At 39.5% G+C, this 12,274-nt stretch overlaps 1 protein-coding gene across 1 annotated transcript in view; it reads left to right on the forward strand.

The window, feature by feature from the left end:
* The window catches only part of DCDC2C (doublecortin domain containing 2C), a gene marked incomplete at its 5' end in the record, with an annotated part of 154,517 nt that overhangs the window by 50,937 nt on the left and 91,306 nt on the right, over positions 1–12,274 (forward strand). Inside the window, 3 exons of the mRNA XM_004609419.2 lie at positions 1,067–1,204; positions 6,185–6,224; positions 10,954–11,080. Of these exons, the coding sequence (XP_004609476.2) occupies positions 1,067–1,204; positions 6,185–6,224; positions 10,954–11,080 (305 nt within the window). The remainder of the gene's footprint in view (positions 1–1,066; positions 1,205–6,184; positions 6,225–10,953; positions 11,081–12,274) is intronic.

Here is a 12,274-nt window from a genome sequence, read left to right on the forward strand (position 1 = left end):
GGCTGACGTAGTTCACAGCTGTGTCATGCACCTGTCAATGTAGACCTGACCTCCTCTACCTTACACTGTCCATCTGACGCTGTATCCTGCAGTAGCAGCTCCTTAGTCTCCACGGACAGGTAAAATGTTTTCACTGTCACACTCTATCCAGAGTGGTCAGTTTACTGTAAAACTTTGCTTTATCCCACTCCTCTATGGGATGCTCAATGACTTTCACTAAACGTGCCATCAACTTCTCTGTCAAGAATTCCATACTTAAATTCTTAAATTGCATTTTACCCTTTGTGGATGAACAACTATCCCAGGCTTGGCACTTTGGGCAGGACCTCCACAGATCTCAAATGACGTCATTATATCGTCATGTGACTAAACACTGTCTGTTCCACCCTTGTGATTACTACCATCAAATTTCTCTTTCTTCTTCCGGAACTCCAGTACTTTTCTCCTTTCTGGTATATTCCTCTTTGTAGGTTTTGCATACTCCATGACTCTGGAGAAACTGTGACTTTCTTATTCATAATTACTACCCAAGGCAATGTCTACCTCATTATCTGTGCATAAAAGAGGCTCAGCATCGAATGAATGAAATAATTTCTTAAATGAATAAATGAGTGAATTATTAATATTTTACCAATAAGAGTACAAAATTTAAAAGTAGACAAATATTAGTCTTTGGCTGCTTATAAAAAGCATATTTTTGCTAATAAATGCTGATTTATTTTCTAAGTATTACTGCGATATAAGTCAATTTGTATTAACTTTAGCTGTTATTAGTTAAAATTAATTGAACAGCAAGTTGAGAGCTTAAAATGCTCTCCAGGGTCTCTGAACACTTGTACATAATTAAAAATATACTTTAATTAAAAATCTAAAAATGGAAACAAGCCCAGTCCTTGGACAAACAGCTCCCACAGGGCTGGATTAGCCTGTTTGGATTCTCTTTGCTTATAGGCACATCATTTCTTCAACAGTCACACACGAACAGCATCATTTCACACTACCTCGCATTCCCATACCATTGCTCTGAAGTCTCCAGCTCAATTTTTCTCTCTTTACTTATTTGCAGATTATTTACATTGACTGGGAATCTTTTGGATAACTCACAAGAATTGCAAGACAACCAATTTTATGTTGCTGCAGGACTGGATTCCTTCAAACATTTTTCTTATTGGAAGTCCCCAAAGGTTCCTAAAGAGGTCCAAGAGTGAGCATATTTTATGCTTTTCCTTCCTGTGCTGTAAAATTTGCAAACTCTGCCCCTCTTCTCATTTCTGGCTGCTCCCCCGAAAGCCAGCTCAGCTATCTTTTTTTTCTCCATTTTGGGGGTATGGGGGTGTGGAGGGCTTTGGGGCACACCTAGCAGTACTCAGGGCTGTCCCTTGCTGTCTAAATTCAGGAGGATCCCCTGCCTGTGCTCAGGGGACCATACCTGGTACTGAGGATTTGAAACATAGTTGGTGGGATGCCATGCAAGTGCTTTAACTCCTGTGCTATCCCTCTTGTACTCTTCGGTACTATTTTTCTTTTATCAGTTTATCTTTTGCTCTTCGTATTTTTCATACCATGCAGTTTAGATTTTCGAAATGGAGAAACTGCTGTTGTTGGATATATTCACAGGAACAGTGGGCTTTCCTTTGAGTATAGTGGGAATTTTCCAGGTCCAAAATCTAAATGTGCAAAATAGTTACCAAACTGGTCAAGGGATATGGTAAGAAGGTTTTGTTTTCTTAACTGGATTTGTTTTCTCTTAGTCAAAAGGTGAGAGTTTGTGAGTGTTGGCTCCAGTGGAAAGAGCAATAATGTTTGTAATAGATTTTAGACATGGCTGATAGTTGTGTTTGTTTATGGGCCAGAAGGATGGTGAAGACATTGGGTTATTGCCCTTTCTGTTGACTGGAGAGATTGATGTGACATGCCTTCTCAGAACCAAGTGTTCATTCTATTGCCTTCTAGAACAAGCTAGATAAACACTGTAATGAAGCTCATAGCTAATGTTATTTTTAAAATTGAATCACCATGAGATACAGTTACAAAACTTTCGTGTTTGAGTTTTAGTCATACAATGATTGAACACCCATCCCTCCACCAGTGTACATTCTCTACTACCAATGTCCCCAATATACCCCTCCCCTTTCCAAACCTCCCCCTGTCTCTATGGCAGACAATTTCCCCTATACTTTCTACTTTTAGGCATAATGGTTTGCAATATAGAAACTGATAGGTTATTATGTTTGGTCCTTTTCTACTTTCACATCCCCTATCCTGAACGATTCCTCCAACCATCATTGACTTAGTGATCTCTTCTCTATTCCAGCTACCTTCTTCCCCAGCTCATGAGATAGGCCTTCAACTATGGAGCAATATTCCTAGCCCTTGCGTCTACTGTCCTTGGGTGTCAGTTGCATATTATGTTACTTTATATTCTACAAATGAGTGCAGTCCTTCTATGTCTGTTCCACTCTTTCTGACTCATTTCACTTAGCATGATACTCTCCATGACCATCCACTTATAAGTAAATTATATGACTTAATTTTTCCCAACAGCTGCATACTATTTCATTGTGTAGATGTACCAAAGTTTCTCTAACCAGTCGTCTGTTCTCGGGCACTTGGTTTGTTTCTAGATTCTGGCTATTGTGAACAGTGCTGCAATGAACATACAGGTGCAGATGTCATTTCTACTATGCTTTTTTGCACCCTCAGGATATGTTCCCAGAAGAGGTATTCAGGGTCATATGGAAGCCCAATTTCTAGTTTTTGAAGGAATGTGCATATTGTTTTCCAAAAAGGCTGGACCAGTCGGCATTCCCACCAACAGTGAAAGAGCATCCCTTTCTCCCCACAGCCAATAACTAATGCTCTAATTAACTAAATAATCAATGTTCAGTGCTCTCTCTTGGATACTTGTCCTAGGACCAGCCACTGGCTTTATACCAAGGTAGAAGATCTCAAGTTTGGAGCTCAGCCTGGCTTATCCAGTTTGTTTTTCAACTCAAATTTTATTGATTTACCATAGTTTCACAATGCCTCCTCAGTTTGTGCACTTAGACACATTGGACTCCATAACTCTCTGTGGAGAACTCCATCTCACTTCTATGGTCTTTGAAGTGACATGATGAGATGGTCTGCTTTATGTTCTTAGGTAGAATTACATGTGATGGGGGCTGAAGTGATAGTATATTGGATAAGCCTTTTGTATTGCATGTGGCCACCTGGGTTCAATCTCTGGAACCCCATATAGTCCTCTGAGCACTGCCAGGAACGATTCTTAAGTACAGAGCCAGGAGTAATACTTAGCACTGTTGGTTGTGGCCCCCAAGAAAGCAATTTACATGTGATGCTTCCTTTAACAGTTCTCAGCCTCCCAACTATCTTGCTGCTTAGGTTATGTTTTTGTGTAAATCTCAACATTCCCTATTTTTGGTACTATGAAAAATTGTCTGAAGATTACCTGAAAAATTATTGTGCCAGTCAGATGATGAATCCTTTTAGTCTTGACATCTTCAGAGACCATGGGTCCAGATGGGCTGAAGTACGAGTGTTGGGACTGGACAAGTCTCAATTTGTAGCTTAGAAGGGAGGCTGACCTATCATACTAAAGGCAAAAGGTTCAGACTAATCCAGGCCTTAATTTTCTTTATGCCAAATAAAAGCCCTAGCATTAGAGTAGAGGTGAGTTTGTGCTTAAGGTCAGCTAAGCAGATAGATGTGGTACTTGGGATAACTATCAGGCAGCCCTCAGGTATGCACCTTTGGGCTTGCTTGTCCATGAGACCCCCCAGCTGCATAGGGATTTTGTTATCCTACAGTGCTCTTTCTCTGCTCTCCATTCCAGTGTGAACAATACTAGTTCTGCCTTGGAATCTCAGACACATGAAGATCCCTCAGTATATTTCATGTAGCCAGGGTATTCCTTTCACGGGACTTTCTAACTTGAGAACCAAATCCCAACTCCTATAGTAGTAAAGGCATTCTGTATGCCCAGATACTGCTGTGAAGAGCAGTTTATATGGCCTGTCTGTGGAATATGGTACCCCTTACTGGTTAGCCTCATTGCCAAGTGCTTGAACTACAGTGAATGCTAAGAATTTTCTGAGAGTTTGCTAGGAACCTTCCCTATTGCTCTCTGTCAGGCAGATTTCTATGGTTGAGCAAAGAAAAGGAGTGTCATTTTCATCTCATTGCAGAACAAGTGTGTTGTGCAGCTTATTTTAGAAATATGTGCACATGTGGGCTCCACCTGGCCCCATCATTTTGTGTTTCTTTGTACAGAGTTTTGAGTACATCTGGGAAACTTGAAACTCCAGGGAAACTGTCTATGGTGCATCTTGTACCTCTCCCAGTTTTGTTAGGATTCCTTATTCAAGACAAAGAAAGGATTGACAGATACAAGATTCACAGAAGTTTGATATACAGATGCTACTTAGGTGGGTAGGTTAGAGTCCATTTTGGCAAGCATAGATATTACCTGATTTATTTTACATTATTATTTTTTTGTTTTTAGGACACACCTACAAACACTCAGTGCCATGCTTCTGGCTCTGTGTCCAAGAATAACTCCTGGTGGTTCTTGTGGGATATGGGGTGCTGGGGATTGAACCTGAATTGGCAGCGTTCAAGGCAAATGCCCTACCTGCTGTACTATCTCTCCAGCTGATTCTAGCGACTTAATTTATTGCTGACATGCCTAGGAGGGGGGTAGCAAAAATACAGTTGGGTTGTTGAACTGAGTTGGAGATTTATCTCTAACCCTGCACCCCCTGTTCCTCTTTTGTGTTACCTCACCTTTCAGGGTGATTTTCCCTTTCCCATCACCTATTCATATATCGAAGCCTGAACTGAGAATATGGGCTGTTGACATATCTTTTCCCCTCATCAAAGAAGTTGGGAAGGTTGGAAGACTGCCTCATGAGCTGGGGAGAAGGCATCTGGGATAGAGAAGGGATCGCTAAGTCAATGATGGTTGGAGGGAATCACTTGGGATGGGAGATGTGTGTTGAAAGTAGATAAAGGACCAAACATGATGGCCTCTAAATATCTGTATTGCAAACCATAATGTCCAAAAGTAGAGAAAAAAGGGAAATTATCTGCCATAGAGGCAGGAGGAGGGGTGGGGAGGGAGAGGATACTGGGGACATTGGTGGTGGAAAATGTACACTGGTGGAAGGGTGGTTGTTCAATCATTGTATGACTGAAACTCAAACATGAGAGCTTTGTAACTGTATCTCATGATGATTTAATAAAAAAAGAAAGTTTGTATTAGAAAAAGAGAAATTGGGAATTGAATGAAGAAAGTCCACCAAGTTTCTGAGACTAAAGTTCAACACACAGAATAGACCAAGAAGGTGCTTCCCCTCGAGACAATCATGTGGGAGCAGTATTCCCAAACATGACAGCAGTTATTTGAGTTAGTCTGGATAGAGAAGAGTTGGAAGTGAGATGTGTGCGTTTATACCCTCACTGGTCATAGAAAGTAAAGGTGGCGGTTGGAAGAAGGCTCTGTGATATAGGAGAAGGGGATGGGTCTGGTTTTGGATTGGATTTTAGTTCTTCTACTGACTTTAACCCTTGAGTAAAAGTCTCTTGGGCTCTTGCCAGCTCACTGACAGCAGTAAATCTTGCTCCATAATCATGGAAGAGTTCATGAAGAAGACAAGTTGGAGAACACCATGAGTCAGTGGTTAAAAACTTAAAAGACGTTAGGTTACTCTTTTATGGCCATGAAAAATCCCCAGGGCAGAGGTGCTGCCAAATGCACCAGTGGGTCAGATCACTTATCTGTTGAAAGAAAACTCTCTGGTCTTTCACAAATGAAATGAAATTGAGCAGGACTCTTTGGGGGACTTTTGAACTCCTGAGGCTGGAAATCATTACTGATGTAACTGGTCTGTATCCTGTTTGGGACTGGATGCACTTTCATCTCCTGGCTAGTATATCTGAAAACCAGGACTTCAGTTCCTCAGTTTATTTTGGGGTTTAGGGTCCAGTTCTGTGATCAGGAGTGACCCCTGGCAGTGTTCAGGGGGCCACACACAGTGGGTGGGCATCATACTGGGGTCAGTTGCCGGCAAAACGAGTGTCTTAATCCCCTATACTGTTTATCCAGCCCTCATAGTTTCTGTTTTCATAAAGTGGCTTTCACTGAGCTTTAAACTCTTTAAGTTGACTGTCTCTTATTTTGCAGAGAGTATGCGGACATCTATAAATATCGAAGAAAGAAGAAGGTAAGTACTTAAGACAAAAAAGGAAAGGAGACTCAATAAACGGTTGTGCTTTCTGGCATAATATCACCTGCGAGGGGGCAGTGCTGTAGATAAGAGCTCTGGCTACCGTGACTTCAGATTTCTCTTGATTCTGTGGATTACTTGGGTGGGTCTTCAGTTAGTCTCTACTGGGTCAGTCAGGAGGCTACATTCAGCCAGAGGGTTTTCGGCTGCGATGTCTGTGCTGGCCTTTCTTACACATTAGGAAGTAGTGAAGGTAATGTGGTGGTTAAAGGGTTCTCAGAGACAGGAATGGACTGTCAAGTGGAGGACATTTCTGCCTTGCAGGGAAAGCAGTTGTGCTTTAAGAGTGAGCGTTCTGAACTCACACCTTTTTCACTTTGAATCCTGTTTGAGCTCAACCGACATGTGATTTGATGTTACTGACCTCTCTGGACCTCAGTTAATTAAACTGGTTCTTTCTCCCTTGTACTTCCAATTTTTCTTCTCTAGGATTTCTGTCATTGAACTTCAAGGACATGAAGTTCAATTAAGTTTATTATAGGTACCCTGTCCGGAGTCTTTGAAAAATGGGAGGACAGAGCTCTTTGATTCTAACATCTGGATTTCCATTGAATGGAATGAAAGATTTTATCTTAATTTACTAGAATTTGAAGTTGTACTTAAAAATGCCCGTTGCCTAATGGAATGTCAATGCAGTCATATTAGTGCATTTGAACTATTAAAATAATTGGAATATACCTAGAAAACAGACATTATTTGTTTGACTCTTGAATTTGAACACAGGAAGATAAATGGATCTTATATAACTATATGGCACAATTAACTTAAACTATGATTGGTTTTCTCTTTTCTTTTTGGTGGGCAGGGGGGTCACATAGAGCACTCAGGGGTTAGTCCTGGCCATTTTTCAGTGGTCACTTGTGGTGATTGAGGGACTATGCAGTTCCAAGGATCAAACCTGGGTTTCTAGCAAGTAAAACATGATTTTTAGCCTATTGAGCTACTTCCCTGGGCCTCACCAGTGATTTCTTTTTGTCCAATGAGAGTAATCAAATAAAGAAAACTTCTTATTTTGTTAGATAAAATTCAGTTTTGCAAAAACTGCATTTGCAGTGATTTTATATCTATTACCTTCCAAAGAAGTAAAATTAATCAAATAAATGATCCAAGTTACATTCATAGGCTAAAATAAATAATTTAGGGTGGAAGCTTCTAAAAATATAAAAATGGTTAATATAAACTGTCTATAATATTTATAATCAGAGTATTAATATTTTCTCTTTTGATCACAGAGCATACATGTTGGAGAAGAAACTTTGGTAAGTTAAAGGTATGTGTCTCTATGTACACACACACGTATGTGAAAACAACCAGAGACACATACAATAGAAAGCTCACACTCTAATAACCAGGTCTATGCTGTAAAGTTCAATGTGAAATGAATGTTTTGAAACTGACATTTGCAGAACAGTTTTTTTGAGACCAGAGAAATAATATCAAAGCCAGAGCAATATCACAGGGTAATCAAGACATATTGATGATCTAGCAGTGGAAGATGCAGCGGTTACATCCAAATGGTAGCAAATCTTGCATTTTAATAACCCGCAAAGCAGAGAATGGTTTGTTAATTTTCAACCTGAGGATGGATTAACTCTGAAATCAGTTGTTACTGTTCTTAAATTAGACAAACTGTCTACTTCATCCAGTTCTTTGGGGAGGCTGCCTTTCATGTGTCTGGGCAAGAGAATCTATAAAATATAGCTGCACTAAGGGAAGTAGTCTCTGTAGAAAAATAATTGATATTAAAGAGCTACATGACAGTAAACTCAACAAACCACAGGTCTTTTTTCTGAAAATGTGAAAGACTGTCACCTCTGTATGTAGAGCTCTCACTGATTTCAAGAGGCCCAAGGCTCAGGGAGAGGAAGGTTAGAGGGATGAAAGGTTAGAGCTTATAAAGTTGCATTGTATATAAAAGCAATATATTCTCTGTTCTTTTCTTCATTTGCTGTTTCCTGTGAAATGCTATAAATCCACATTACACTGATAATGGAAGGGTATCCAGGCTGTCCACTATGCTGGGAATATGGCATGAAAAGATGAAAGCATCTAATGACCAGAGGGAAGCTGTCTTGATGCCTTCAAACTCAAGCTGGTATTTTGTCATTTCCAAACTCCTGGGAAAGTCTCTCCTTGCTTCTCCCTGGATATAATTCCCCAACTTCTTATTGTAGCTCAGGATTCAAATTTGTTCTACCCTTCCTCTAGAGGACATTGGGCAATGTGGCCAAATGACATGTCTAACAGCTATTAGAGAGGCGGGATGAAACAGCATTTGGGCACCTCATGCATGTCAGGCATTTAGAAGGATTTTCTAATGCACATTTGATTTGTTCTATCTGTGCAAGTCTGCTTGCCTTCCATGACAACAGTCTGGTACTCTCCATACCTAAGCCTATTTCAGTTCCTGTCACACGTGTGTGCTTGGTCCTTGTTCTAGGTGTGGGTGCACTCACACTAGGAGTATAATTATATTAAGTGCGTATAATTGCACCGACTAGGAGAGTGTAGTCACACTAAGTGCGTATGGCCATACTCACTAGGAGTGTGGGTTTATTCATACACTTCCTAAAGATTCTGGTTTTTTCCCCACAGAGGTTTTACATGACCTCTTTCCATTAAGCTATATAATTACGTAAATACTTTATTTCTGTTGATAGTTTTTCAAGCATATATTACAATTTTTTTTTGCTTAGATCATTTAGATTATCCACTTTGAAATGAGTCATTGACAACTTAACAAAATGTAATTAGGGCAAGATTTCTGTAGGAATTAAGATCAGATGCTGGGGTAGGGCATTGGTACAGACCTGAGCATTTGCAAGTCCTACAGTGGTGTCAATTGAAGGGTCAAGGAGCATTCTCCCTTGGGGGAAAGCTGTAAACCCCTGTGTGGTGAGCCATGCCATAATCCTGGGACAGTCCCCTGGGGCCTCAAATCATGATTGATCCATACCACCAGTGAAGGGGAAGGTCACGTGCCTCCAGCTCTGATAGCCAAGAGGGAGTGTGAGCATGTAGGATCCCACGGCCTTTGTAACCTCTATCTCCTTGTGCAGAAACAGCACACAAAGCCACTTCAAATTATTCCTTCCAAGCAAGCGAAAATAGAATGGAATCATTGAAAAATGCCAAAAGCAGGAAAGACAAAGGATGACTGAGGAGTAAATCAGGTTATAGGACACTAACTAAGAAGACAGGACATGATCTGAGACTGGGTCTTTGCTTTATAGGGAAAGATGCTATAAAAGTCGTTATTGGATAGTGATAGAACTGGAATATGGATGATAGACTAAATGAAAATATCGTATGTTACTTTTTTGAATTTGGTAACTTTGGGTGATTATAAAAGAATATTTTTTGTGTAGGAAACACATCTAACATATTGGTCATGTGTCTTTAGTAGTAAGAACTAAGGTATTAATTTTTAAAATTTGCCATGTATGCCTAACAGTACTTAGGGTTTACTCTGACTTGGTGCTCAGGGATCACTCCTTGCAGTGCTAAGAGCTAACTGTTCTGGCAATTGCTCCTCTTGTGCAGAGAATGCCAGCTTTGAACTTTTATTTCTTTTACTACTCTTATTTTAAAACATAGTTTATTAAATCAATAAAGATTGATTGAACATCATTATGATGATCTAATTGAAGATTGAAACACATAAATATTTCACTGTTTATACCACTCATGCAGAAATGATAAGTTGGGATCATATTAAGAATTAGTTTAGGGGCTGGAGTGATAGCACAGTGGGTAGGGCATTTGCCTTGCAGGCGGCCGACCCGGGTTCGAATCCCAGCATCGCATATGGTCCCCTGAGCACTGCTAGGGGTAATTCCTGAGTGCATGAGCCAGGAATGACTCCTGTACATTGCAGGGTGTGACCCAAAAAGCAAAAAAAAAAAGAATTAGTTTATCTTATTCTATGAGCTACTTATGCTTAAATATTATTGTCTATATACATTTTTGAATAACATATTCCTCTTTATGAACCCCCCCCAAAACCTGTCAAACACATACTATTTAATCAGAATTCCTTTTATCTGACTCAGAAGTTCCAATTAAAGGTTCCAGTTGTAGTGGTTGGCAGAGCTATGGTTTTCATTGGATTTTCAGGAGTGCCTCTAAAACCACATGAATTATATTTGAGTAGACTTCTTGTTGCCTTTGCGATGAGTGTCCTGTTTTGTCAGGCATCACCATCTACATTTCTTTTCCTAGAAAACTGCCTTACCTCTCTCCTGGAAAGACATGAATTGTGATATCCTTAGGAGGAAAGGAGAGAAGGAATATTTTGCCACTTTACAGAAGAGCAGTGTAAGGATAGAATAGCCAGATTGTAGAGTAGAATGGAATAGAGTAACATAGAATAGCATAGATTCAGGGAGAATAGAGTAGGATAGTAGAATAGCACAAGGAGAGATACATAGAGTAGCACAGAGTATTGTCGCACAGAAATAGTGTGAAGTAGAGCAGAGCGGAGTATCATAGAGTGGAGTACACATAGTGGTGTGTAACAGATTGAAGCGTTGTTGACTTTGTGCCAGGTTGGCATTGTCTTGAAAGTCCCCATTCCCACTGTTTGGCCTAAGAAGCCAAGTGCTTTCCTGCTCATTCTCAATGAACGGATAAAACTCACTGAAGCTATTCTTAATTCATGCCTTAGGAGGAGAATAAAGAAAAAGAAGCTTATAAACTGGACAAAATTACTTCTAAAGCACATGGTTCTGTTTACTATGCCAAAGAAACAAATAAGAGAACACAGATACAACCTTTACTCAAAAGTGCTGCAGGTAATGTCAAGTTTCATTTAGTTGCAACACCCCCCCATACTGTGTTAAGAATTAGTTCTTTTCATATCAGTTTCATTCCATAATATATGTCTTGGGTCTATGCAAAGTCTTGTTTTTCAGTGATCTAATTTACGAATACAATACTTAGTTTACTGATCTGTGAAAAAGAGTTGGAAAACAAATTCAAGTATGAAAGATAATTTGATTCTCTAATTAGGAAGTCTTCTCCAACATAAGTGTAGTATTGAAAAGTAATTATGGCATCTCTATATACCAGATCCTGATATATTTCTCCTAAATGACAAGAAACAACACACAATTTAATCTTTTGAGGGAAACATAAAAATAGAAGTCATTGGAATGATTTGCTTTTTCAATGTGAGAGTCATTAAAAAGATTAAATACATGAGTGATTTTAAAATAAATAATTTAAACATATATCATCTACTCCCATTTCTCTTACTATTACAATTATATCTGATACAACTATTAGCATTATTGCTGCTCCTACTATTACTGTTACCAATATTACTACTGCTATTGCTAAGTTGATCTTATTACTGTAACTATCACTATACAGCTACCATTACTACTGTATTACTACTATCAAAGCTACTGCTAGCAAAATTCATATTGCTATTGTTACTACTGTGGTTATTGCTACTATTATAGCTACTACTGCCATTGCTAGTACTGTGACTGCTACTATTAATACTGTAACTAGTACTATTATTGCTACTACTGATGCTAATATTTTCTGCTATTAAAACTATTACTGCTACTGCTATCATTATTGCTACTATCATTTCTATGATTACTGATACTACTGGACTGGAGTGATAGCACAGTGCGATAGGGCATTTGCCTTGCATGTGGCTGACCCAGGTTCGTTTACTTTGCCCCTCTCAGAGAGCCCGGCAAGCTACCGAGAGTATCTCGCCCACACAACAGAGCCTAGCAAGCTACCCGTGGCATATTGGATATGCCAAAAACAGTAACAACAAGTCTCACAATAGAGACGTCACTGGGTGCCTGCTCGAGCAAATCGATAAACAATGGGACAACAGTGACAGTGACAGTGACCGATATTACTACTCTCACCATTACCTTTTATTGAGTTCTTCATGGGTGCCAGGGTCTGGATGAGACACTTTCTTTGTGTTATATTTTATTTAAGATATATAATTCTTTTGG

Source organism: Sorex araneus, chromosome X (assembly GCF_027595985.1).
Source record: "Sorex araneus isolate mSorAra2 chromosome X, mSorAra2.pri, whole genome shotgun sequence".
NCBI lineage: Eukaryota > Metazoa > Chordata > Mammalia > Eulipotyphla > Soricidae > Sorex > Sorex araneus.